The sequence below is a fragment of the Aotus nancymaae genome, unplaced genomic scaffold (assembly GCF_030222135.1).
Source record: "Aotus nancymaae isolate 86718 unplaced genomic scaffold, 86718_ANA_hifiasm-v0.15.2.pri h1tg000076l, whole genome shotgun sequence".
In the NCBI taxonomy this organism is placed as follows: domain Eukaryota; kingdom Metazoa; phylum Chordata; class Mammalia; order Primates; family Aotidae; genus Aotus; species Aotus nancymaae.
The window spans coordinates 21615624-21642830 of NW_026988491.1; the positions used below are offsets into that span (position 1 = coordinate 21615624).

Sequence of the window (27207 nt, forward strand, 5' to 3'; positions counted from 1 at the left end):
ATGCATTAAGGCCCTGTCAGAAGGGCCCTTTTCTCAGGAAGTGACCCGTCTAGCTAGAGCTGCAGGGAGTCAGGAGGGCAGCTGCTATGTGAAAGAAGGACCCTGGGTAGAGAGGTCCTTGGCCCACAGTCCTTCTTAGCCAGCACCTTTGACCTCTTAGGACTGTCATCACAGGTATGGTGACACCCAGAAGTGCCCCCAACTGAGAATCGTTGACTAAGGATCACTAGCGTGAAAGATGGAATTACCTTTAAGACATGATATTACAGGCTTGGCGTGGTGGCTCACATCTGTAATCCCAGCACTTTGGGAGGCCGAGGTGGGCTGATCACAAGGTCAGGAGTTTGAGACCAGCCTGGCCAGCATGGTGAAACACCGTTTCTACTAAAAATACTAAAAATTAGCCGAGCATGATGGTGCACACCTGTAGTCCCAGCTACTTGGGAGGCTGAGGCAGGAGAATCACTTGAACCTAGCAGGTGGAGGTTACAGTGAGCTGAGATCGTGCCACTGCACTCCAGCCTGGGCAATGGAGTGAGACTCTATCTCAAAAAATATATAAAGACATGATATTACAAAAGCATGATCACATGAAGAGGTAACCCAAGCATACGCAGCTGAAAGGTGGGAAAGGGCTGTAACAGAGGCGTGTTAGGCAGTTAATTAGTAAGCGAATTATTGTTTTAAAATTTTTTATGTTTATGGCATTTGCCAGCTTTTAAAATATCAGTTTGTTCTGATTTTTTTCTAAGTAAGCACCTACTTGCAGTACCAGTTTTGAACTCGTATCTTATGTTCTTTTTCTTTCTAAAAGAAGGTTCCCACAGTGTGTGACCTTCAGGGCCTATGCAGCCTGGGTGGGCCTCAGCCCGTTCGAGGGTCAACTGAGCGGATCACTGGAAAAGCAGGGGTTGACCAGGAGGCCGCGGCGCAGGGCCACACCGGGTTTCTGGCCTGTTGTGTGCTATCCTTTCACCCAGGGTCCTTGCGCCCTCAGGCCGCTGGCTTGCCCGATGACCTCCAAACCCATTCACGCTAGTCTTGGGGTGGAATTGTTAAAAGGATTGATGAACTCTCTTTCTCCCCAGCTCAGAGTCCTGCAATCAGGTTGGAGCCTTTTGATTACAGTTGCTAGAGTTGATGAAGAGACAGCAGAAGAGACGTTAGGAAAAAATCTATAAGCTTTATTCCCGAAGAGAGAAAGCCCAGGCCCGTGGCTTCTTTGGGCCAGGCCGAGGCGGCGTTGCCAGCTCTTACCTCTAACGTCCTTCCCACCCGTGGCACAACTTAATTTCCACCTCCACGGCCGGCACGCAGGCCTCTAATCATTCAGAGATCATCAAATTGGATTAGGTTTCAGACTGGGCCTTGGGAATTAGTTTTCACTATGTTTCAAGACAGGCAGCGAGATGGTTCTTCCTGATACGTGGTCCGTGACTCCGTGGCCCATTCTTGGTGGGACTGTGGGAGGGCTTTGCCGACCTGCCAGGAAGCAGGAGGTCTCCTCATCTGGGAGAATGGGACCAGGGCAGGGGAAATCTTCCCTAGGACCTTGTTTTCTCCCCTGTCCTGTCCTCTAGCTGCAGAGGTGGCTCTGTCCTAGGTCAGGGGGCTAGGGTGTTTGCGCACCCGGAGGCCCGCACCCTTTCGGATGACACACATGTATGCATTCGTTCACTCGTTCATTTGAAAAATACCACAGCCCACCAGCTGGCCCATGACAGTGGCAGTTACATGAAGACAGCACTCAGATGGGGTTGGGGAGAGTGGGAAAACACAGCAGCAGGTGAGAGGCATGGGCCGCTGCAGGGAAGGAAGGCAGCTGGTGGCCCAGCCTGAGTCTGGAAGGGTGAGGGAGGAGCAGCGGCTCCAGCCAGGCCGGGCCTTGGGCCTCGGTGGGCGGCGGGCACTGTCCATCACAGGGCTGACAAGGAGACAGGGAGGGCTCCGCCATCTGTAGAGGACTAGGGAGCAACGCTGAACTAGCTGGGCCTGTGTTTGTTAGACTCTGTTGCCAAGCACAGGCGATGCCAGAGGTTAAATATTCCTCCCTGTAAAAGGTGTGTCGTTCTTATGGAAACCGCTTCTGTGACTCCTGCTCCTTGTTAATAATAGAGGTGTAAACCTAAGTGGGTGTGTTTTGCTGATTGATCTCGAGTGGATCCTGCTGCCGGCCTGGTATATAGCACGTGGCGGTCTGCTGGAGGACTCCCGGGGGGCTGCGGTCCTCCGACACACACACGCTCTGCACCCACCTCCCGAGGCATCGTGAGGACCCAGGGGTCACCCATAGTGCCCTCAGAGAGGCCTTGGGGCTTGGGTGCGCCCTGGTGTTTCCATTGGGGCTGCACTTGGCATTCTTCCATCTATATGTTGGTTGCACACTGAGCATCTGCTGTTCTGGCGGTTCTGATGTGGTGGGACAGGGCCAGGCTGGGAGTATGCCCCACCACAGGGCTCCTGGTCTGTCCTTAAGGGCAGGGACAGGCCCAGCGGTGAGCACAGGCAACCTGGCTGCACTGTCAGCAGGGAGCTGTGCCCAGCGGCCAGGAGGGAGAATGGGACTCACAGCCAGCAGGGAGCTAGACTGTGTTGGTCCTGGGCAGAGGCTGGAGGCCCAGCTGGGGAAGGATGGGAAGCGGATGCCGCTGCGGGCTTGGCAGGAAGCTGGGACCCTCCAGTCTGTGAGGGTCTGCTGCTCCCAGTAGGGCTGGGGAAGCTCCCCACCGCTCCTCCTTCCTCTCAGGACAGTGCCAGGGAAGAGACTCCCGCAGGCCCCTGATCTCAGAGGCGCCCTCAAGGTGGGGTGGAGACCAGAGTCAAAGCACTAAACAAAGTTGGTCTGAGCTGATGAAAAAACCAGCATCTCAACGGAGGCCAAAAACAAGGACAAAAACCCAGCCCGAGGCCACCACCCCATGGAGAGGTGGGATCCCCACGAATAAGGTGCCCACCCCCGGCAGATGTGCCCCTGCCATCGCGACAGACATCTGTGGAGAACCTGTCACAGGGGAGGTGCCTCCCAACACGGGGGACCTCTGCGGCCGCCAGATGAGGAGCTTCAGAACAGTCCCAAAGACTGAAAAACCAAATAGAGACAGAGGAGAGAGACCACATGGCAGGAGAAGAGGACATTTGGGTTTTCAAAATAGAAACCCTAAAAAGGAGGGTGTGCCTGAGAGCTGGGTGACCTTGGTTGAGAGAACAAATGCCCACTCAGAAGAGCTTGAGACCCTGGAGCGGGGTGGGTCTCGGGGCCTGAACAGAGTCCCTGTCCTGGGGTCCCTCTCTCGTGGGGCTTCCCCTCCCTGGATGGAGTCCCTCCCCGCTGGGTTCCTCTCCCTTCTCCCTGGGTTCCTTTCCTGGGGTCCCTCTCCCCTGGGCTCCTCTTCTGAGGTCCCTCTTCCAGGATTCCTCTCCCCTAGGCTTCTCTCCTGGGGGTTCCTCTCCCAGGGTTCCTCTTCTGGGGTCCTTCACCTGGGCTTTCTCTTGCAGTGCCTGCCTTTGCTTCAGGGACCCGATACCTGCCCCAGCCTTGCCGCCTTCTCGCTTCCCATGTGCCCTTCATGCAGGTTCCCGGGGTGATCAGGCGGGTCGGTGGAGGTCAGGGAGACAGTAAGCGCCGGCATGGAGGAAGGAGCTCATGTGTGTCACTGGCTGCCTAGTGATTGGTGCCCATCGCTGGTCCAGTCCCCTGGGGCTGGGGTCACATGGCTTGGGGACCCCTCAGGGGCTGCAGACAGGGCTGTGACAGCAGATGTGTCCGTGGCATGTTGTGGCGGGGGGACAGGCTCCACCGGCCTGCGGCAGGAGTCGTGGATGCTCACGTCTGCTCCGTTGCGTCGTGCATGGCCTCCATTTATTTCCCTCAAATGGCTTTCAAACCCTTCTAAAAACAGGAGCTTAATGAGACGTTTAGCAAAATGCCACACGGTATTTATCCCTGCACTTGGCTGCATTGTTAGCTCTTGAGAAGGAAACGCTCTCCCGTGTACACAGCATGCCCCCCTCACGGGCACGGGCCCGGCTGCTGCCGAGATGGCTGGAGAAGGCGGCGGGACAGAGCAGCAGTGGGACCACTCCCTCGCCCAGGTGGGCGGCTTCCTGAGGACTGGCAGGGAAGGGACATGGCCAGGCCGCCAGCCCTGCCCCGGGAGCTCACAGAGGCTGGAAGGACAGCGGAGACGGCAGGGCCGCAGGAGGTAGTCAGGGGAGAGTCAGGGAGGAAGGTTCTGGAAGAAGGGCTGACACTGGGGCCGAGGCGGCTGAGGTCTGTGGGCTGAGACTCTGGCTTTTAGAGGCTTGTTCTTTGGAGGATGTGATGGCCTCCTGGGAAGTTTTCCTGAAGATGTGACTTGCTCGTGTTTGTGCACCTGGGTGATTGTCACCTCCAACTTCATGGGACGCCTCGGGCCCTTTGGCCCAGCCTTCATCTCTGCTCTCTGGGGTGTGAGTCCCCTCCCCAGCCTAAGATGAACCCCTTCAGAGAGGAGGGGTCTCCTCTCCCATACCAGAAACCCTATAGTACTGACCCCTCAGGGGCAGCGGGGCTGGGCCTGAGCACCAGGAGCAGATAGGCCACAGGCCAGGATGAGCCTCTCTGGTCTCAGTGTTCCTGTCTGTAAAATGGGTGGGCTACGTTTCTCCAAGCCTGTTGTTAGAGTTAGTGAGGAAAGGGTAAGGAAGGGCCCCACATGGCGTGGGGCACAGTCACTGGTGCACTGGAAATGCCCCTGAGATCAGTGGCAGCCATGGTACTGAGCACTGCCACGCCCATTCAGGCAAGACAGGAAACAAATATTGCCAAACACAGTCAGACTTGGAGGGCACTGGCAGGTGGGCAGCCCTCCTGACTGCCCTCACTCTGGGGTGGTGAGGGCTCCAGGCAGCTGGGAGCCGGCCTCTGAGGACTCTGAGGCCCCCTGAGTTCATCTTTTATTTATTTTATTTATTTATTTTTTTGAGACAGAGTTTCATTCTTGTCGCCCAGGCTGGAGTGCGATGGCGTGATCTTGGCTCACCACAACCTCCGACTCCTAGGTTCAAGTGAATCTCTTGTCTCAGCCTCCCGAGTAGCTGGGATTACAGGTGTGCACCACCACACCCGGCTAATTTTGTATTTTTAGTAGAGACGAGGTTTCTCCATGTTGGTCAGGCTGGTCTTGAACTTCCGACCTCAGGTGATCCACCTACCTCGGCGTCCCAAAGTGCTGGGATTACAGCTGTGAGCCAGCACTTCGGCCGAGTTCATCTTTTGAACATCTCAAAAGTCAGCAAACCTGTGGCCCAGGACTCACCCTGCGCGCTCCTGTCTCTGCTCCGTGGATGTCCCAGTTCCACCCAGAGCAGCCTCGATCCCATGCACTTGATGCAGTCTGGGTGGCTGGGCTTGCTGGGTGGCACAGGAGTCCCTGTGCTATGGCGCTTCTACCGAGCCACTTCTGCACCTGTGTGCCTGGGCCTTCTCCCCCACCTGTCTGCTTGTTGACTTACTCACCCAGAAGGGCCTGGCACGGGCTGGTGAGCTGCAGTGCTGGTTCAAGGCCAGTACACAGACTCCCCAGCCCGCTTCAGAGCCAGGCCCTTCTCTGTGGGTCACCAAGTGCCCCACCCCCACCCCCAGTGTCGTCCCCTGCAACCACTGGGCTCCCATGCATGTGACCCTCCCTTGGGACCAGGTAGCTGGAGACCAGCCCCCGCCCCCACCCCCCACTGAACGGTGGTGCCACTCTCTTCCTTCTGTGGGAACTCTGTGGCCCTCATGTGGCATGCATGTGGCTCTGTGGCTGTGTGGTTGGCACAGAGGCCTTGTGCTTCCGCCTCAGGCACCTGGCATGGCAGAAGGTCTGGCTCTTCCTACCATGATGCCAGGGCCATGGGGGATCAGAGAGGACGTGGGATCACTGTGGCCCCTCGGCCTCTGAGGGGCCTGTGAGCAGCCTGGGGAGCCACCCGCTCCACTTAAAGGAAAGGCACCCAGCCTGCTGGATTCATGCGGATTCCTGCGAGCCTGACACTGAGGACTCAGAGCCTCACCAGGCCGTCGATCTGAACACGCTTTTAAATGCTGTGCGGCGTAGGGGTTCTGTGTGACACTCGGCGCCCACCCGTGTACTCTCCACCTTCCCGGGTGAGGCCAGCTGGCAGCTTCCCTACGCACTCACACAGAACTGACCTTTCCAGATCACAGCCTCACCACAGGCCTTCCTCCTGGCTTCCCAGGCAGCACAAAATCAATGTGAGAACACAGACTTGAACGACTCTGGAAATTAAATAATTTTCACAATGTATATTACAAGGAAAAAGATCATTTTACTAGTGAATCTATGAAATCAACTTGTTGAAAGTCAATATTGCCATATGTTTAAAGGTAGTCTTGGAGGCTTGGTCCATGGCTGGGAGAGGCTTTGGTACCAGGGCTCCCTCGTGGCCCCTCTCTGGGGATCTCCCGGGTGTCCTAAGCACTGGGCTGTGCTGGCTGCTGGGCCGGGGCTTCTTCCTGTGGGGCTCAGGGAGGTCCCATGAGACAGTGCCCCTGAACATCTTTCAGACCTGTGTGGTCACCAGTGACCTTACTCTCCTGGCAGCCCTGCTTCTGCCCTGGGGTCGAAGAAGACCCCGTGGGAGCAGAGAGCATGAAGCCGCCATGCTGGCCTGTCAGGAAAGAGCGGCGTCACCTGGGGGAGGAGCCCTTCGCGGGGTGGACGTGGCAGCGCAGCCCAGCAGCCCGCACTCTTCTTTTGTTTCTTTCCTTTTTTTTTGAGACGGAGTCTCGCTCTGTCGCCCAGGCTGGAGTGCAGTGGCACGATCGCAGCTCACTGCAACCTTTGCCTCCTGGGTTCAAGCGATTCTCCTGCCTCAGCCTCCCAAGTAGCTGGGATTACGTGCACACGTCAGCATGCCCGGCTAATTTTTGTACTTTTAGTAGAGACGGGGTTTCACCATGTTGGCCAGGCTGGTCACGATCGCTTGACCTCATGATCCACCCGCCTCAGCCTCCCAAAGTGCTGGGATTATAGGTGTGAACCACCACGCCCTGCCTGGCTTGCACTTTTCAAGCTGTTGGGACCCTGGCCAGCAGTGTCACCTCTGGGGTCTCAGCTCCCGGTGATAGGAAGGCCCAGGGCAGAGGGCCACCAGCATAGGAGCATGTGCGACTGTAGTCCGGGCCTTCCTCTCTGCTGGTGGCAGCCCGTGTGAAGGTTCCTCTGGGCTGTCTACCCACTGGACCTCACCCGCTCTCCTGCATGTATCTGACTAGAACCCAGACCTAGGGCTCCACCTGGACCTAGGGAAAGAGGTGGGGAGGCAGCCATGCAGGTGGACAGGCAAGGGAAACGGGAGGAGCTGTGGCTTCGTCCAAGCAGAAGAGGTTCTCTTTTTATTCTGCAGACCTGCTTCTTTCTGGTTGAGTGCTCTGAGATGAATTGTTGCCTGTGTTGAGAAGCAGGCCTTTTTGTCCTCGGGTTGAGTTGACCAGTGCAAGGTTATCTCTAGGTCATGTGTTCAGAACAACGGGTTCAAAACCCACACCGGGTCAGCACGGCGGATTCTTCTTTCCCGGGTGAGAAATCACCTCCGTCTCCCACGGGGATTCCACCCTGGCCCCTGGGGGCACTGTGCCAGATAGGCACAATCTCAGGGTCCCAGGCCGAGGGGGGTGCCCCCTCTGCTTCTGGCTGGCGGGCATCAGTGGCCGGTCATGACATCTCAGCTGCTCCCCTCTTCCGTGGGGTGATGACCCCTCAGCCCACAGCCACATTCACGAGAGTTTCCTGCCAGCCACACCCCTCCATGCAGCTGGTCCTGACGAGGCTCTCACAGTTACGCTCTCTGTTGCTTCTAAGTCCCAAAGCCACACTTAGGGCCACTCTTGCGGCACACCTTGTGAGATGGAACTAGCATTTACTGAATGTGCTTGGCCCATTTATATTTGCCATCTCATTTAACTCTCATGATGAGGAAGGTGGCATTTTCCCATTTTACAGGTCAGGGCACTGGGCCTTTGAGACAGAATGCACTTGGCTGAGGCTGCACAGCTGAGCTGGGACTGGGTCCAGATGTCTGTGACCCTGCAGGGGTGACGCAGGAGGCCAGCATGGGTCACAGAATCTTGCTGGAAACGAGATCCCCTGAGACTTAGCTGTGGGAGAAAAACACTCAGGCTAATTGGAACTAGGTTTGACTGAATAGCACAAGAAAAGGAAGAAAATCACAGCCTATTTCATTCTGATATTAAAGGAGGTCCGAGGTATAGGCAGTTCCAGGCTGGAACAGCAGCCTCAGCGCTTTCAGAAACCCAGTTTCCTGTCTCTCTTCTCTGCTGTCTGTGGCCTCCATTCTCAGAGGCACCTCTTGGCCCGAGACGGCTGCTGAAACTCCAGCCATCGCATCCATAGTCCAGCCTGGCAGCAAGACAATAAAAGACACCTTTCCCTGCCAAGACAGCTGCCTCTATGAGCTTCTCTTGAATTCCACCCACTACCAGATGCACCTCGCATGCATAAACTGAGTCCTGTGGCCATATCTGACTTCAAGGGAGTCCGGGAAATGTAGTATTCTAGCAAAGCTCATGCCTCCGTGAAGAAAATTAAAGTTCTGTTCCTCAAGACGGGGAAGGTGGCTGAATGGCTGTTGAGTGGTGCTTGGCAGTCCTTGCCACGGTGCTCCAGGCTGAGGAAACAGCATGGGTGGTGACCCAGGGGCCAGCAAAGCCTGCAGGCAGAAAGACTTGGGAGAAGGGGGCCTGGTCAGCCTGAGGGTGGTGGGTTCTAGGGGGAAAGAGGTGGGGAGGCGGTCACGCAGGTGGACAGGCAAGGGAAAAGGGAGGAGCCGTGGCTTTGTCCAAGCAAAAGAGGACAGATGCCACCCAGGAGTGAGCCAGGGCGTGGTGACAGATTGAAATGGCGTGGGGCAGGGGTACAGGGCAAGGTCAGAGAAGGAGAAAGAAACTGGGGACAGTGTCTACATTTGTTTATTGGGTGACTGGCTGAGTGCTGTCGCCAGAGACCAAGGTAAGACCCACAAGGGCAAGGACAGCTTGACTGGTGATGATGAGTACTGCGTGGAGGCAGGGAGTGGGCAGAGCCTGTGGGAGGTTGGGGGGCACTGGACTGTGTTGTGGGTCTGAAGGCAGAAGAGCCATTCAGCCACCCTCCCCGTCTTTAGGAACAGAACTTTAATTTTCTTCACGGAGGCATGAGCTTTGCTAGAATACTGCATTTCCCGGACTCCCTTGAAGTCAGATATGGCCACAGGACTCAGTTCATCATGTGAGGTCCCTTTGGGAGTAGTGGCAGCTGTCTTCGCAGGGAAAGCTGCCTTTCATCCTCTTGCTGCCAGGCTGGACTATGGATGTGACGGCCGGAGTTTCAGCAGCCGTCTGGAGGTCAGCAGAAGTCACCCTTGGGCCTGTTGGCACGGGAGGGTGGGCAGAGAGTAGGAGGAGATGTGAGTAGCTGTGACTGTGAATGAATGACAAGGGCTGGGAGAGGGGCATGAGGCTGGCAGGAGCAGGGAGCTCTGGGGCCTCCAGGCCATGACTTCTCCTCCCTCCTGTGTGTCCTCGTCACCCTCCCCTCCAGCCCACCTATACACACTTTGTTTTGAGAGCTGTTCTTTGTGTCCTGGTGTGGCCCTGCCACGTGCCGAGCTATTCCGGGCCACGGGTGGCCTGCCTCGCCCTCTGAGCTCTGTGTCTTGATGTCTGGCTTGGCCTCGTCTCTCTGGCTGACCAGAGCTGCGGCCTTTACTTGTCACATGCAGGACTCTGCCGTGGCCTAGAAATGCCCCTTCAGTGACAACTCTTCGACCATAGTTTTCTCCCTTCCTTAAACATCAGGCCCGAGCATGGGCCTGGCCATATGCAGACACTGTCCATTCCAGCCCCAAACCCAACAGGGCCCCAGGCTGGCTCTCTGAAGCCCTCAGGAAGCTGGGGGGGGCCCAGCGGCGCCTGTCCTGTCAGCCTGGCCTGCCGCCAGCAGCTGTTGCCTTTAGCAGGCAGTGTGCCTGGAGTGTCTGAGTGTAGACTGCAGCCCGGTTAGGCAGGGAGTGATGGCAGCTGCTCTGGGACACATGCCCAGGGTCCGGGATGCCAGGAATGCAGCTCTCGGGGCCACTCTTCCCCTCCCCGCTCTCGGCGGCCCCCTCCTGGTGATTTCTGCATTAGGAGCAGAAAGCCTTGCAGACTTGGCCTTCTCCTCTGGCGCTTCTCTTGGGATCACTGTGGGAAGAGCCTCTCTGCCGCCTTGTAGATAAGCGCCTGACCAAGGGCGCCTCTCCTAGAAGTGGGCGTCCTTCCCAGCTGCCCACTGGGTGTTTCTTGAGTGGCTCCTCTGGGGTGACGTGGCCACAGCATCTTGGCCCCATATACCACAAGGCAGGAAGTCTTCATGGGTTGAAACAAGACGATTGGCTGGGCCAGGGTTTGCAGTGTCCTCTGTGTGTTGACAGGAGTCTCAGCCGTGTACCCAGGGATGAACTGGAAGGGCAATGTGGTGGGCACGCTCCGTGGTGGGCACGCTCCATGCTGAGCTTGTGTTTTCAGCACCAAAAAGTGCTTTTCTCTGTAGAATTTGCTTTTTGGAAAAAGAATACCATTAATTACAAGGACAGCATACCTCCCTGTGCCACGAGAGACTCCTCAGAAGGTGGCTGTATTGAGGCGTCACCTTCCCGGGCTGTTCTCCTGGCGAGCTGGCCAGCTCCAGCAGCTGCCACCCTGTCCTGGCTGGCTGTCACTGTCTTTCTATTTTTAGCCCCGATTTGGTCCAGAACTTGACAAGATTTTCAAACTAATAACTGGATTGTCAAAGAAATCAGCTCTCAGAGCCGGCACTCTGGACTGCCAGGATGGTCTGGGAAGGGGAGGGAGGGAGACCGGAGCCACTCCAGGGATGCCTGGCCACCATGGACCAGTGAACATGTTGGGCAAATGGTGGTATCATCAAGCAACACAACTCTAAGGCATTAGGGCCGGCGAGGACGCGTGACACTTGACACTGCAGCAGCCAGCACACGTCAGCAAAGGAAGTCCCTCTTCCCGGGCACCTCGGCTGTTCTCCTGCGGGCTCCCGCACTCACCTGACAAAGGATGGGCTGTAGCTGACGCAGATCCACACCTGAGTTCCCACCCTTAGGGGCAGTGGTGCGGACAGGCGTGGCCTGACCTTTCTGCATGGAGCTACTTCCTTGTCTTCTGTGTATCAGGTGGTATTCCATATTCTTTGATCTTCTAGTTAAAAGGGCATTGAGTGTGATAAAAGGTTGAAAATAAGGTAAATAAGGATGAACTTTTCACAGGCAGTCTTCCCACCAGGACCTCTGTGGCCCTCCTGCCTCTGGGGCTTGTGCCCAGTGTTGTGGGGTGTGAAGTGTGACACAGTTTATCAAGTGCCCCCCAGTCAGCCCCTCCCCCTGCTGGTGAATCCCCACCCCAGATGGAGTTCCCTGTCCTTCCAGATGGTCCAAGGCGGGGCTTCTCATCTCTTGGAGAAGTTGGTCAGTGTTGACTGCCCACAGAAAACCCATACCCCACGTGCACATTCGGTGTGTGGTTTCAAAGGCCCTGTGGAAGGCGACAGGCGGTGTCTATGCTGGGCCCAATCAGAGCCTAGACTATCTGACAGTGGTCCAGGCTCCTGGCTTCCACGTGAAGATGTCATCCTAAGTTTCAGGGCCAAGTAGGGACACATAGAGTGGGGACAGTCCCTGTAACCCTCTCCGGGAGACAGGGTTATATGGTCGTCAGGTCCAGCAACTCAGGAAGGCAGCCTTGCTGGTGGGGGAGGTGGCAACCCTGTTGAGGGCTGGCTGCTTAGCCCTGAGCTGGCTTCTTGAGCGGTCGTCTTCTCCCTCGGACGTGGTGGGTATGGAGGACACCTCACAGTTGTCAGATTTATGCGTAGCTTGAGGCTGGCTGGAGTGAACACCAGGATGGGCAACCTTCCTTAAACATCAGGGCCGAGCATGGGCCTGGCGGTGTGCACACATTGTCCATCCCAGCCCCAAACCTGACAGGGCCCCAGTCTGGCTCCCTGAAGCCCTCAGGAAGCTGGGGGTGTCCCAGCGGCGCCCGTCCTGTCAGCCTGGCCTGTAGCCAGCAGCTGTTGCCTTTAGCAGGCAGTGTGCCCAGAGCTGTCTGAGTGTAGACTGCAGCCCTGTTAGGCAGGGAGTGATGGGTGGGCTTGAGGCTGTCAGCTCCCCTCCCTGCACCCTTCCTCCTGTTCCCTCATGGGGGTATCCTTCTCTACTCTCACATCACAGCCCCCACCCTGGGCTGGGTCACACTGTCACCGGATGGATCCGTGTAAGCGCACTTGCCTGCCTGGCCATCCGGCAGCCCTCCCCTTCTCTGGCCTCCCAGCTGCTACCTGGGAGCCACTGCTGCCGGCGCCAACCACCCCATGCTCAGCAGGGTCTGCACACTGCACCCATCTGCCCTGCTTCCCGTCGTCCTGGCCACAGCCCCATGATCTGAAGTCCCATGATCCCCAGGGGCTTCCAGGGCACCGGCTGCTTGTGCATCAGCGTGGGCTGCACCCGGCACCATCCGCATCCAGAGGGGTAGATGCCAGCACTGGGCCCTGTGGAGGGGCCGTGGCCAGGCACTGGGTGCCCCTGGGGTATAGGCGATGCAGGAGGGAGAGTGGCCGTCTGGGGGTGCCGGCCGCCTCATGTGGGAGTGATTTGTCTCCTTGCAGCGATACTGTGTTGGCTCCTTTCACGTAGGAATTATTTCAGCACCTGGGAGAGCAGCATGTGGAGTAACCACTGCACACGTGCCGTACTCTGCAGCTCCTCCCAGCTGGAGAGAAGCCACTTCTGGCATGTGGACGCCCCTCAGGACAGCGCTGCACTGTCCTGCTTCTCTCAGCCACTTTCCTGATCTCTTCTCGGTGTTTGTGGTTCAAATTCGTGACTGCAGACTCTGACATGACACATGTTACCTCTAATTATTTGGTGGCTTGGAACTTGTGCATTTGTGGCGTGTGCATCTGTCCGTCTAGATGGGCTGCTGCAGGTGTCCTTGCTGCTGCACGGGCCGGGGTGTGGCTCTCCCACCTTCCTTACCTGTTCTGCGCCTGGTCTCACAGACGGCAGATGCGCCGTGGCAGCCCTTCCCACACGTGTGCCCCACAGCTTCCCCTTCCAAGTATGCCATGGTGAGCTCTACATGGTGGTGCAGTTGTGCTCCTTGGTGCTGGTTCCACAGCTCACTGACCCCCACTCTGAGTCTGCTGGTGAGGTGGTGTGGCTCAGCTCCCAGCCTCACCTTCCCTTCCCGAGAGCCCAGTAGGGCTGGTGCCGGGATGGTGGCCCAGGACAGTGGAGATCTGTCTAGTGGCCCAGCTGAGAGTTGGGGGTATCTCTGCAAATCACGTGTCATTCAAGCCCTCGTTCTCTCTTTACTGAGATTCTAGTTACCCCTGCCATGCTGGGTGTGAGGCAGGGATAACTGGGGGACTCCAGGCAGGTGCTCGATGCCTGGAGGGGTGCCATGGCTCTTAGCTGGGTCTTCCCTGTGCTGCCTATCACCCTCAAGCTGGCAGGTGTGCCTGGGCTTCCCCTCCGGCTATCCCTACACCCGCACCCCCACATCTGTGAGGGCAGTGTCTCACCCAGCACCATGGCCTTGCCAGGACGCCACAGCTCTGGGAGTCGGGCTGGGGCTCTGGCTCAGGTAGGTTCTGCACCCAGTCCCTCCCTGACCTGGTGTCCAGTATGGACACTGCTTCCCTCCCAGGCCGAGGACACTGCTTCCCTCTCAGGCCGGGGACACTGCTTTCCTCTCAGGACACTGCTTCCCTCCCAGGCCGAGGACACTGCTTCCCTCCCAGGCCGAGGACACTGCTTTCCTCCCAGGCCGAGGACACTGCTTCCCTCCCAGGCTGAGGACACTGCTTCCCTCCCAGGCTGAGGACACTGCTTCCCTCCCAGGCCGAGGACACTGCTTCCCTCTCAGGCCGAGGACACTGCTTCCCTCCCAGGCCGAGGACACTGCTTTCCTCCCAGGCCGAGGACACTGCTTCCCTCCCAGGCCGAGGACACTGCTTCCCTCCCAGGCTGAGGACACTGCTTCCCTCCCAGGCTGAGGACACTGCTTCCCTCCCAGGCCGAGGACACTGCTTCCCTCTCAGGCCGAGGACACTGCTTTCCTCTCAGGACACTGCTTCCCTCCCAGGCCGAGGACACTGCTTCCCTCCCAGGCCGAGGACACTGCTTTCCTCTCAGGACACTGCTTCCCTCCTAGGCCGAGGACACTGCTTCCCTCTCAGGCCGAGGACACTGCTTTCCTCCCAAGACACTCCTTCCCTCCCAGGCCGAGGACACTGCTTCTCTCCCAGGCCGAGGACACTGCTTCCCTCCCAGGCCGAGGACACTGCTTCCCTCTCAGGCCGAGGACACTGCTTCCCTCTCAGGCCGAGGACACTGCTTCCCTCCCAGGCCGAGGACACTGCTTCCCTCCCAGGACGCTGCTTCCCTCCCAGGCCGAGGCCGCGGGGTGGTCCAGCTGCTGCCCACCCTGCCGCTGCTTCCCTCTCAGGCCGAGGCCATGGGGTGGTCCAGCTGCTGCCCACCCTGCCGCTGCTTCCCTCTCAGGCTGAGGCCGTGGGGTGGTCCAGCTGCTGCCCACCCTGCCGCTGTGCGTCTCTTGATAGAGGGGGCACTGGGCCTCCCATCTGGCTGCCGCCTCCTGCTCCTCAGTAACCTTTACACTCAAAGCAGTTGCCGGCATTGTTATGTTTTTTTCAGCAACATATCTTTAAATTGCTAAATAAATAAACATCCTGTTACATGAATAGACCAAAATTACCTTCAACACACTAGCAGAGTTGGCCTTTTTTTCCCCTTACCTTTTACTATGAAAATGTTTAAAATACAGAGAGGCAGAACGCATCATTCAGTGACAACCACCTAGCTTTAACAGCGGGTAGCACCGCCGTGTTTGCGTGCGTGACCTGTAGCAAGGGGCTGAGTGTCTCGTCTTGGGCGCGCACGTCGAAGGGAGTGGCAGAGACAGCACCTGGGCCCCATGTGCCAGCCAGGTGGCTCCTGGGAAGGGCTTTCTGCACAAACGTGTGCCGGGAGCTTGTGGACCCCACAGCGTGGACTTAGGCTCTCTAGCGTCCTCGAATACCCAGGCGCTGTTTGGGTGTCCCCAGCTGTTCCCCCGATGTCCTTGGGGATAACTGGGCCAGCCCCAGAGTGGGCTGCGAGCCTTGTGCATTTTTCAGGGTGGCAGCAAGCCCTGCTTTGTGGCACCACTGAGCATCTTGGCATTGCGTAAGGACCTCAGGGCCTTCTCGCTCTGGATTCCTCTTCTGTTCCTGTAGGTTGCCAGTTCCTTTCAGGGTTTTGATCTGTTTGTCTCTTTCAAGAGCTCTTTCCATACTAATGCCAGCATTTCCTCCTTTCTGATAAAAATTCCAGCTGTTTTCTTCCATTTGTTCATTTGTCTCTTGCCTTTATTTTGTGTATGTATATGAGAGATTCCATTAGTTTTCATTTGAAAGGTGTTTTCTTTTTTAAGGTTTTGTGTATTGAACTTATCAGTCTTGCCTTGCTTCTGGACTAGGAGTCATGGTTAGCCGGGGCTTCCTGCCTCTAAGGTGTGATGGTCTCAGCGTATTTCCCGTGGTGTTCTCATGTTTTCACTTTGCGCATTCAAAGTTCAGAGGGTAGGAGGGAAGCACAGGCCTCGTTCAGGAGCCTGGCATGGGCAGTGCCTCTGAGGGGTGGGCACAGCAGCGCGGTGCTGCCGGTGCCTGCACGTGGCCGGGGCTCGTGGCATCTGGATTTCAAGCTATCTCCTGGCTCTGAGGACAGCCTCGCCATTGTCCCGGTCCTGACACCTGCACCACGGGGTCGTTTCCTCACCTACTTACTTGTACCGCTGAGCAGCGTTCATTAGCACCAGGACACCAAGAGCCCAGTGAGTCCCCTTTCCCGGGATAACTGCACGCATCAGCACCACGTCCATCATTAGGTTGTGAACAGCCCGTGGCCACCTTGGGAAGATGGCCTTACTACTTTCCAGTGGCAGCATCTCCAAGGCTCAGGCTTTTCCTGGTACAAAGCAGCCATCACCGTGCCAAGTAACAGAGCCGAGCCCTCTGTCTCTGATGCTGCTGTGCGGAGCTCTGAGCCAGCTTCAGGTGAGCCTGAGGCCTCTGTGGGCTGCGCCAGGGATGGGGCAAAGCTGGCCCAGCCACGTGAAGCTGCATGTCATGGAGGGTGTGTGCTAAAGCAGGAGCCCCTCTCTGCAGGCCGTTCTTGTGTGTACAGGAAAAGCCACGAGCTGTGCCAGCTCCTTAGACACGGGCCGCTAAGGCCTCAGTCACCAGCATGAAGTCCTGTTTGATAAGCCCAGTGTACCGTCGGCGGGTCCTGTTAGGAAACTGATTTGGAGGCACTTGTCACAGCCGAGGGTGAGGGACAGGCAGGACCTGGGTGGTGCCAGGTGGAGCTTCTTCTAGGGAAGCTTTTTGGCAAGGGTCCCAGCCTGCGTGGGGCACAGGGTGGCCTGTGCCTTGGCACAGCCTGGTGTCAGGAGCTGGGTCCTCACTGCCCTTGCTGCGGAGACTGGTGATCCCTCGGCCACAGAGGATTCCTGAGCCTGTTAGCTAAGGCTGAATGTCAGTGTCGAGTCAGGAATTTCACAGCCCAAATGCAGACACGGGAGGAAGGAAGTGGCCTCATTCAGGAACTTGAAGTGGGCCAGGCACGGTCTGCGGGTCTCCTGTAGCCCAAAGTTCACTGGGGTCCCCCGGCTGGCGGCACTGACAGCAGTGGGCCTTTTCAGCACGATTTCATCGCAGCTGGTCCCATTCTTTTCATCTACATGAGTACTTCATGGGAGCAGATACTTGGTGTTGAATATGGATTCAGACCCTGCAGGCCCCTCGTGAGAGGAATACAGATGCCCCGCTCGCCCCTCCACTGTCTGCGGAAATGCCTTTGGGTTCAGGTAGGAGCAGTGACCCTCGACCTCTGTAGTGCATGGTCGATGGAGACTGTTCTCAGATCGAGAGTGGGGCATCTGAGAGGGGCCTGTCCAGTACTCACTCCAGCCTCTCTGGAGTGCAGAGGGTGGAGTCTGGGGTGGAGTCCGGGGGCGGCAGGGCCTCTGTTCTGGTTCTGGCCTCAGCCCTCCTGGCCTCCTCCTGCTCTGTGAAATGTGGCCATCACCCCCTGTGACTGCCAGGGCCCCGTGGTGAGGAGGGTGTGGCAGGGGCAGAGGAGCGACTTGTGTGTGCCCATCCCGCTTCAGGGGGTGTGCGGACCCCTTCAGCCCTGATGGCACCCACGAGGGGCCCCTCTGTCCCCTCCTAGGAGCTGCCTGAACTGCTGCAGAGAGACGGCGGTGGCCAAGATGAGCACCAAACAGCAGGGCAAGTTCCTGGAGCCCCCTGCACCAGCGCGGCTTTCACTGCCCCCCTAGCCTGGGTGTGGCTCCCCTCGCCATCGTCATCACAGTCCGGGGACTCATCCTCTAGGGACATTGTTTGGAGAGCTGGCTTTAGCTTGCTGGCTTCTAGAGCTGGGGTCTAGCCCACCCTGCTGCCCCCCACTGCAGCATGGGGAATGGGACGGCAGCGCGGGTGCCACAGGGGTGCTGGGCTAGCTGCATGCCTCCTGGGACAAGTCACCCAGCCTCTCCACTCCTCAGTCTCCTCACCTAAAAGACAGAGGTTGGGAGAAATGACCCGAGGGCCTGCCTGCTGGGAAACCTCATGCTGCTGCCCTGCCCCCCAGACCGCAGGGGTCCTCAGTGGTCTCCCTAGGTGGTACCAGGGCCTCCCCTCTGCAGACAGCCGGACACTTCCCAGCACCTCGAGTGGTTAGGCTTTCTCAGCAGGCTGCACAAGCGGAGTGTCAGGAGCCTGTGAAAAAGCAAATTAAACCAATTAACCCTGCTCCCCGCCTCGCATGTCACCGTGGTGAGTCCTCTTTCGTCTTTCTTGGTTAGGGGAAGCAAATAACAAGAGTAGGCAAATGGGCCTTTTAGCCCCATCATGATTCATTTATTCATCTTTGCATGTTGGCAATTTGTAAACTTCTGACTTGAGTAGCTTTTAAGCAGACCTCTGTGTGCTCTCCGCTGTGCATGGGAGCAGGTGCTGACGAGTTTTGCCACTGTGTGCACGCAGCCCTTCCTGCTGCCTGCGGGAGCCTTCCAGTACCTTCTGTGTGCACAGAGGGTCCAGGGGAGGGAAGCGCTGGTCACTGCTGCTGGCAGACCCTGGCCTGGAGCGGGCAGAGGAGGGAGGCAGGATTTACCCTAGAACAGTGCTGTCTAGAAAGACTGTGTCACCAGCCATATAGAAATGTAAAAACAAAGAGGCAGGTGTCATTAATTTTAATAAAATATTTAACCTGGCCAGGCACGGTGGCTCACACCTGTAATCCCAGAACTCTGGGAGGCTGAGGCGGGCAGATCACGAGGTCAAGAGATCGAGACCCTCCGGGCCGATATGGTGAAACCCTGTCTCTACCAAAAATACAAAAATTAGCTGGGCGTGGTGGCACATGCCTGTAATCCCAGGTACTCAGGAGCTGAGGCAGAAGAATCACTTGAACCCAGGAGTCAGAGGTTCCAGTGAGCCGAGATTACACTACTGTACTCCATCCTTGCAACAGAGTGAGACTCAGTTTCAAAATAAAATAAAGTAAAATATTTAACCTAGCACATCCAAAATACTATTATTTGAATCTGGAATCAATACAAAAATTATAAAAGAAATAGTTTACATTCTTTTGTTCGTAATAAATATTCAAAATCCAGAGTGCCTTCTGCACAGACCCGCCCTGTTTCGGACACTCCACAGCTTATATGGCCCTTGAAGGCGAAATTGGCAGTAGTCCGCATCCCATGGTTCCATTGCGCTTCTCTGCATAGTGCTAGACACTGTCTCTTTTCTTGTTTATTTCTCCATCTGTTGCCTGACCTACCCCCACACATACTCTCACATGTATGCCCTGCAGGCTGTGGGCTGAGCGTCTTCAGTGCCCGGAGCAGTGCCCGGCATGGGGCAGCCCTGGGCATGTGGTCACCCAGCAAACACCTGTGTCACCTGTGAGAAGGTCTGGCACGAAGAGCCTGGAACCCACACCCCATTTTCTGGAGGAGGGGGCCAGGGTGCGGGTGGGAGCCAGTGCTCCAGGTGCTGTGGCCGCAGCGTGGGGAATGCCCCACAGCACCTGGCATGCTTCCTACCCCCGTAAGCAGAGTTCCAGCCCCCAGCAGGGCACTGTCTCAGCAGCTGTTCGGCCAGACAAGGAGGATCCAGCATGACCTCAGAGCAGACCCTGCGCTTCTTTTATTTATTTATTATTGTTATTTTTTGAGACAGAGTCTGGCTCTCTCAACAGGCTGGAGTGCAGTGGCACGATCTCTGCTCACTGCAACCTCTGCTTCGTGGGTTCAAGCGATTCTCCTATCTCAGCTTCCCTAATAACTGGGACTATAGGCTCACCACCACACCCAGCTAATTTTTGTATTTTTGGTAGAGACAGGGCTTCACCATGTTGACCAGGCTGGTCTCGATCTCTTGACCTTGTGATCCACCCACCTTAGCTTCCCAAAGTGCTGGGATTACAGGTGTGAACCCCAATGCCAGCCGCACTTCTTTTATTTTAAAAATTATTTTTGGTATACAGCTAATGCATGTTTATTTTGAAAAGATGCAAAAATGTGGATAAGTAAAAAACAAATCATCACATTGTCTCACAACGATGACCACGTTAGTCTTCCACTGATGGTCCTTTTGGAGTTCTTTGTGCAAATGCACGTCCACGAATTTGCACGTACACACAGAAAGGTAACACCCAGGCGCGTGCACAGCAGGGCACCTTCATGTGGGCACTGGAAACCCCATTGTGGAAGGCGTGGCCATTCAAGCATTGCCGAAGGCACTTTGCACACATTCAACAACCCACTAAGGGAGTTATTATTGTTCTGGCTTTTTTACTCCAGTGGTTGAGCAAGTGGGAAAGAGTGGCACCCAGCAGCTTCTTTGTTCCCGTGCTCAGCAAGTGGGAGGGAGGGTTACAGCTCTTTAACTCCCCCACCCACAGCTCAGTGAGCATTACAGCTCTTTGGCTCCTGCAGTTTGCTGAGTGCTGGGTTCTTGTCCCACAACCAAGAGGAATAAAGTATGTGGACACCAGAGAGTGAGTAGTGCAGAGTAGAATTTTACTGAGCAACAGGAAGAAAGCTCTCAGCTGCAAGAAGGGACCTGAAAGCAGTGTAGCCATCTGTGAGGGTGAGTCCAGGGTTTTTATGGGCTTAGAATTGGGCGAATGCATGCTGATTGGTCCATGGGTGGACTTGAAAAAAGCAACATTCGATTGGATAAAGGGCATCATTCAAAAGGAACCGATTGAAAGAGAGTGGGTAAGATGGGATGGAAATTCTCACTCCAGTCATGGACTATCTGGAACTGGCAGTTTGGTGTTCAGGCTCTAAACTGTCCTTGGCTTGAAGGTCAGGTTTCACCCGTCCCTGTCTGTCTAGGACCTTGTGTGTCTCCTGTCACTGTCACTGTTATTATCCCATTTTACAGATGAGGAAACTGAGGCACAGAGGGTTGTGAGACTTGCCCAGGGTTGTGTAGCTAATAAATCCAGGACTGGGATTTGAACGTGGCCATGGGGCACCAGTAGACACGCTCTTAGTTGCTTCACTGGACTGTACAATGTTCACTGACCAGCAAGTGCTGTGGGCTCAGTTTCGGGGACTTAGGGACACACAGACCTGCTGATGTAATGGAGGAGACTCTGGGGAGAACAGCAGGGACATATCTGCCATGCTCGTGGGGTCAGGCAGCAGTGGAGGTGGGCTCGGGCCCAGCACCCCCGCATCTGATCCAGTGATCTTGTTTCCCTTCACTGCTGCCCATTGTCACGTGAGCCTCAGCCCTGGGCCAGCCACTCAGAGCTCAGGGTCTCAAGAGGGAACCCAGGGCCTGCAGTCACCACCCGCCCACTGTCCTGGAACCTGGGGCCTAGGACACGGGCATGTTACCAACTCACCTTTCCTGGAAAGGCCTGGCCTGTGGGAAAGGTCAGTGTCCTCCACGGATGGCACTAGGATTCCTTTGACTCTGGAAAAATAAAACCCTTTTGGTAAGAAGCAGCAAAGCCATGGCGTTACCTGCTCTTACCATCAGGAGCCTCACCTGTTGGAACCTGCCCAGGGCAGGAGTGAGCAGCAGGGTGGCTTCTAAGTGGGGTCCACTGCTGTGTGGTCTGTGGGGGGAACTGCTGGAAACATCCCAGCTTGGCTTTCCAGCTCCACCCTGTGTCACACTCAATGAACTTTTAGGGAGATGCCTTTGCCTGCATGGTGGCGTGTGAGCCAGGGCTCCACTTTTGCCTGGGTGATATTGGCAGGGGCCTCTGGCCTTCGACTTCAACAGGGGCCGCCTGGCGGGAAGGATGAGCAGCTCTGTCCATTCTCCTGATGTATGAGAGTGTCCAGGGCACACCCAGGTCGCCCACCATCCTGAGGACCAGGACATCCCTCTCCTGAGGCCCCATCTCCCAGGTCCCAGTTGCCGGGGCTGGGGCCAGGACAGTGGGTGGTTTTTCGAGCTCCTTGAGTGCTGATAGACATGTGGTCAGACTGTCAACCTCCAGGCCATGCAGCGAGTCTGCCTATGTTGCTTTTGATCCCTCACTGACCACAGACCCCACAGCCTTTACAAAGGGCCTTTGCAGACATTCTGCATCCACTGGGAGGATTCTCGGACGCAGGCTGGTGGAGAAAGGTGGGGTGCACTCCACACTGCCCTCTGGCCATGGGTGCCGCAGGGACCAGGGCAGGGAATGGATTGCAGAGGCCTGATGTCACCTTGACTTGGACAGCATTAGCATCGTATCCGCAAAGGTGGTCATCAGCTGTTTATAGAAGAGTTAAGAATAAAAATGCAAGTGCCATCTCTAGTTTTCTGGGCCAGGCCCTGGGGAGGCCTGTCACCACCCTGTCCCCCCAGACACAGTCACTGCTGGGAGAGCTGTGTCCCTGAATGTGACCGAGATGGCTTTACTGGTGGTGGCCCCTCCGCCTGCCTGGTGTAGATGATGCAGAACAGCTCTTGGCTAATAAATGTGCCATGTTTCCCAGCCAGGAGACAGCTTGGCCTAGTGCATAAATAAGACAAGCCTTTTTAAAAAAGAAATCTGTATTTAAGGACGTGTTTGGCTGTGTTCTCTGCCTCCTGCAAAGGTCACCCAGATAGATTTTTCCTTCTTTAGCATTGCAGGCTGTGAAGAGTTGGGCATTTCTATTCTCCCTCCATCCAGTGAACCTGGGGGACTAAATTAGATTCTGAAATTGAGTGTGCAGTGGAGTCAGTAAGTTACCATAATGGGAGGGTATTGCTTCTCACCTTGCAAGGAGCGAGGTCATGATAATACGAAGCGAAGTGGATTAAAAATAAAACCAAAGGTATTTATTTATGACCTGCTCAGAATTGGATTGGCATCCGTGTAAGTCGCATCTAATGGTGAAAGACAGCAGATTGATGTTGATATGTCCCTGGGGACTTTTAGCCAGTGAAATTTGCTCCCTGAATTCAATTTAAAGGCCTACAGAAAGTATCCAAAATGCAAAAGGAAATGGAATTGAGGAAGTGAGGGTGGAAGCCCAGCAACTGCGAAATAGCAATTGGAAGATGGTCCTGGTGAGTAACCCTCCTGAGGTGGGATGGAGAGAGGATGGTCCTGGTGTGTAACCCTCCTGATGCAGGATGGAGAGGGGATGGTCCTGTTGTGTAACCCTCCTGATGCAGGAATGGAGAGGGGATGGTCCTGGTGTGTAACCCTCCTGATGGGGGATGGAGATAGGATGGTCCTGGTGTGTAACCCTCCTGATGTGGGATGGAGAGTGTGACTCTTGGATGGCTAAGGGGCCTTTGTCAGCGAGGGCGGGGCTGGTAACTTGCAGACCACAGCTCTAGCACAGCCAGGATGAGAGCCCAGGCCTTCTGTCCATGCTCTGCATCTGCACAGTTCGGTTCATCCTGTCTTTGTCCCTGTGGAGAGCTCGCCATCCTTATTCACAGATGAAGGGAGTGTGGCTTGGAGAACCAGGCCCTCTGCTCAGGACCAGGTGGACAGGGAGACAGGATGTGAACGGCAGAGCCCAGCTGCCCATCATTCCCCTCCATGACAGTCTTGCTGGGCTGCATTTTCTCAAGGCGGGCAACATGGGCCGCCTGAGCTTGTGGTCCTCCGTGTCCCTGTCTCCTGTTAGGAGCTGGGGAGGGTCAGTTCAGCACCCTCGGGGCTCCCCAGCCACCTGCCTGACTTCCTGGATCTGGCTTCTGTTTGAGATGAGAGGTAGAAGTAGGGGAGCCTGCAGGTGGCTCCTGGGGGCAATTCCCGAGGACCAGAGCCCGCAGGGCCATCAGGGCAGTGTAGACCCCTCCCTCAAGGAGTCTCCCTGGCTTCATGATGGAGTCTGGGCTTGAGCTAGCCCTGACCTGGTGGTCCTGTTTCTCTTCTGAGAACCCCACCCCCGGAGGCTGTCCTAGCCACTCTGCTCTCTCTCATCCCTACTTCTGCCAAGTGTGTTCTGCCCGTCCTTGGTGGGCCGCCAGCTGCTCTGGATGTGGGTGTGTTCATGGGGGGGGCACGGGGCTGTCAGAGAAGATGGTCGTGGGGGTCCCCCGAGACCCTTTGCTTTTCCTTCCCAGCCCCAGCCTCAGTGGAGGTAGGTCAGCCTCCATCTCCTCAGCGTCCGTATCCTGGTTTCCAGACCGTGAGCTGGATGGGAGCACTGGACTCACTGGGCGGGCACACCGCTCTGGAGACTGTCCCCCATGTGTCTTTTGGGGGTGGGACTCAGTGACCCCATAGCCCACCTAAGCTGAGACACAGTCCAGCTGCAGGCCAGAGGTGCCACCCAGTGAGCCCAGTGTGTCCGCCCAGCGTGCCCAGTGAGCTCGGCATGTGAGCACCCAGTGACCCCCGCCCTGTGCAGGCTGTGCTGCTGGCCTTACGTGCATTTTCCCAGTCTGTCCAGCAGCCCTGACAGGCCGGCAACGGTGGCCCCATCTTGCAGAGGAGGAAGCTGGGCCTCGGGATGGAGTCCTTGTCCCAGGGCACCAGACTGGACCCAGCCCTGAAGCCGGGTTTGGTGGAGCCCCGCACCCCCACCCATTGGCATGAGGCGGGCATGGAGGAGGGGCCAGGCGGGGCTTTGTGTGTTCCTGGGCTCCCTGGGAGGGCCTGAGGCGGCTCTATTCTGTGGTCTCCACACGTGTGCTTCAGCTGCTGACTGTGCTATACCCAGAGGGGTCTCTTGATGCACAGAAATCTGTGCTTAGTGGCAGCGCCACCAAGGTGTGGTGGTGCGGTACTTCCTGGGCTGATGGAGGCTTTGGGGAGTGGGAAGCTCCTGGGCCGGGCCTGCAAAGCTGCAGCAGGCCCCTGAGAGCTGGGTCTCCCCATGAGCAGCTGGAGATTCAGTTAAAGGAAGTGCTGGGCGGCCCCTGCCACGCTATCTCAGACCTGGAGCTGCACAGTGGACTTCCCGCCTGGCTGCTGGGATGGGGCAGGGCCTTGCCCTGCTGCGGTCGTGCAGGGAGCAGCTGCTGGTGGGCGAGTTTTCCTGGGTCACCCTGCCCTCACTGTAGGTCACCTCCTCTGACCTGGGCTTGTCTCTTTCCCCCCAGGAGCTGCTGCTCTTCCTCCAGAACCTGCCCACAGCCCACTGGGACGATGAGGACATCAGCCTATTGCTGGCCGAGGCCTACCGCCTCAAGTTTGCCTTCGCGGACGCCCCCAATCACTACAAGAAATGAGCCTGGGCCCCCTCGAAGCTGGCCTCCCCCACCCCGGAAGGGTGGGCGCCTCACCTGCCTGGCCGGTGGGAGGCCCCTGTGAGCTGGTCCCGGGCTGCCAAACGGCCTTGTGGCATGGCCCCACCCTCCAGGGGCGCTGGCGAAGATGAGCCCCAGAGTTGGTCCAGGGCTGACAATGACAGGGACAGCCTCTGTTTTCTGAGATACCAAAGAAAGCCAGGGGAGGGTCCCGGCTTCGGCGGCCAGAGGCAGGTCAGGGTCCCCTCGCCCTCTCCCTGGAGTGTCCTTGCCAAATGACTGCCTCCTGTACCCCCCAGTCCGGAACAGCCTGGGAGGCAGACCTTCTCGGGAGGCCTGCTGTCTGGACGCCGGGGCCGGAACGAGGTGGTGGCCATCTCATACCTACTCTGAAATGAAAATCTTCCATTCTGTTGAGTGAAAGAATAAAATATAGACAAAATATAGACCGAGACATTGCACTGACCTGGGATCTCTGCTGTGAGATTGTCTCACAGCCAGCCGAGTTTCGCCACTGCCGGCCCCTTCTCTCTGTGTTTTCCCGCTTGCTTGGTTTAAACGTGGCTAGGAAGCTGAGGGCCGGAGTCCGAGCCGTGAGCCCACCGAGCGCCTGGGAGGCCGTGGGACCAAAGGCTGGGAGCACAGGGAGGCCTCTCGCCATCGCCTTACTTTTCGCCTCGAATCTCTTTTACACAAGAGAATCCCTCACCTCCCTGAGGTCCAAGCCAAGTGGCCCCGCCATGCAGTTAAGGGCTGGCCTCAGACAGATCCCCTGGAGGCCTGCACAGGCTGTCTGGCCATATTGGGCTGGCAGACGGGCAGAGGTTCGAGGCCCTGTCGTCAGAGCCCTGTACCACAGCGCTCTTCCCCCCGCAGCCTGGCTTGGAAGTGGAATGAGCTTTTGGAGGCTCCCCGGGACTCACTGTCCTTGTCCAGATCTGCTAGGTGTGGGGGAGGTGGGACAGTTTCCGCTGTGGACTGGTTCCCACCATGGATCAGTTTCGCTGTGGACCAGTTCCCGCCATGGACCATTTCTGCCATGGACCAGTTCTGCCGTGGACCAGTTCTGCTGTGGACCAGTTCTGCCATGGACCAGTTCTGCCGTGGACCGGTTCCCACTATATACCGGTTCTGCCCTGGACTGGTTCCACTGTGGACTGGTTCTGCCGTGGACTGGTTCCACCGTGGACTGCTTCTGCCATGCACTGGTTCTGCCATGGACTAGTTCCTTGGGGCTTCAAGTGTGGAAGGGCCCAGACCCGGCCCCTGACCAGGGCCCTGCTGGGGCTGTGTCTGTAGCCCCGGGGGCTTCAGGACTGGCTCCCAGCATTCCCTTGGGTGTGTCACAGGCCGCATGGCCCCTGGAATGTGGGCAGGGCCACAGCCACAGCCTCTCTGATCCCCGAGCCCAGGACAGGCTCATGTCCTCAGTGACCCACTGGTGACCCACTTCTCAGACTCCTCTGTCCCTCAGGAGCAGCTGTGTCCCCTCCCAGGCCCTGGGACACTGCCAGAGACTGTGGGACATACAAGCATAAGTGATATATGTGTTCCTGCTTCTATTTTAAAAATCCAGGGTCATTACACACACATGGAAATTAGCACAAAGTGCTGTGCAAATGTATGCTCCCAAACTAGCAAAGGGACCAGCTTGCGTTGGACTGGATTTCGGCACACCTTGCCCTTGCCTTCCCTGTACCCCCCCGCAGGGTCAGGGGTTCCCCAGACCAGCCACACCGCCTTCTCCTGCCACCTCCTTTTCTAGATGGGGAGGGGATTCCATCACAGGATGAGCCGCTCCATGGCCATGTGGAGGGAGCTCCACGTTGCTCAGCTGGGAGCAGCCCCTTCTGTAGCTCAGATCACGCTGTGTGGCCAGAAGGTTGGGGACACACCGGACCTGCTTCCCGAGGTGGTTTTTTAAATAGGAAGCTCCATGGAGTTCAGCCCTGTGTGCATTTCCACATGTATGTAAACGCCAAGACCAAACGTGAGGGGTGTTGGCCGTGGCCTTGAGTCTGAGCAGATGCATCTGGAATGTTCCGGGTGTGTGTCTGGATGTGATGTGCTAAAAACACCGAATAAACATCAGTGACAAAGCCGAAGCCTTGGCCTGTGATTCGAGAACTGGCCGGTCACGGACAGGGTCGCCGTGGCCCAGCCCTGCCAGAGGGTCTGAGCTCAGTATCATCGCCACGCACCAGGCCTGGCCTGGGCACAGCAGCACCCATGGCCTTGTGGCCGCCTGCAGGACTTCTCGGGGAGATGGGGAGGCAGCTGCACAGGTGATGCCGGGATGCCACTTGCCCGGGCTGGGCAGGACTCAGACATGGATCTGACCCCTGAAGCCCAGCTCTGCACTGGCAGGAACACA

The 27207-nt window shown here is 57.0% G+C and overlaps 1 protein-coding gene across 3 annotated transcripts in view; it reads left to right on the top strand.

Annotated features, from left to right (window-relative positions):
* Nucleotides 1–26938, top strand: part of TBC1D22A (TBC1 domain family member 22A) — a 383821-nt gene extending 356883 nt beyond the window's left edge. For all 3 annotated transcript variants that reach the window (XM_064368239.1, XM_064368240.1, XM_064368241.1), the window contains one exon: nt 24687–26938. In XM_064368239.1, coding sequence (XP_064224309.1) covers nt 24687–24815 — 129 coding nt within the window. In that variant the 3' untranslated portion in view covers nt 24816–26938. The remainder of the gene's footprint in view (nt 1–24686) is intronic.
* Nucleotides 26939–27207: the final 269 nt, after the last annotated feature.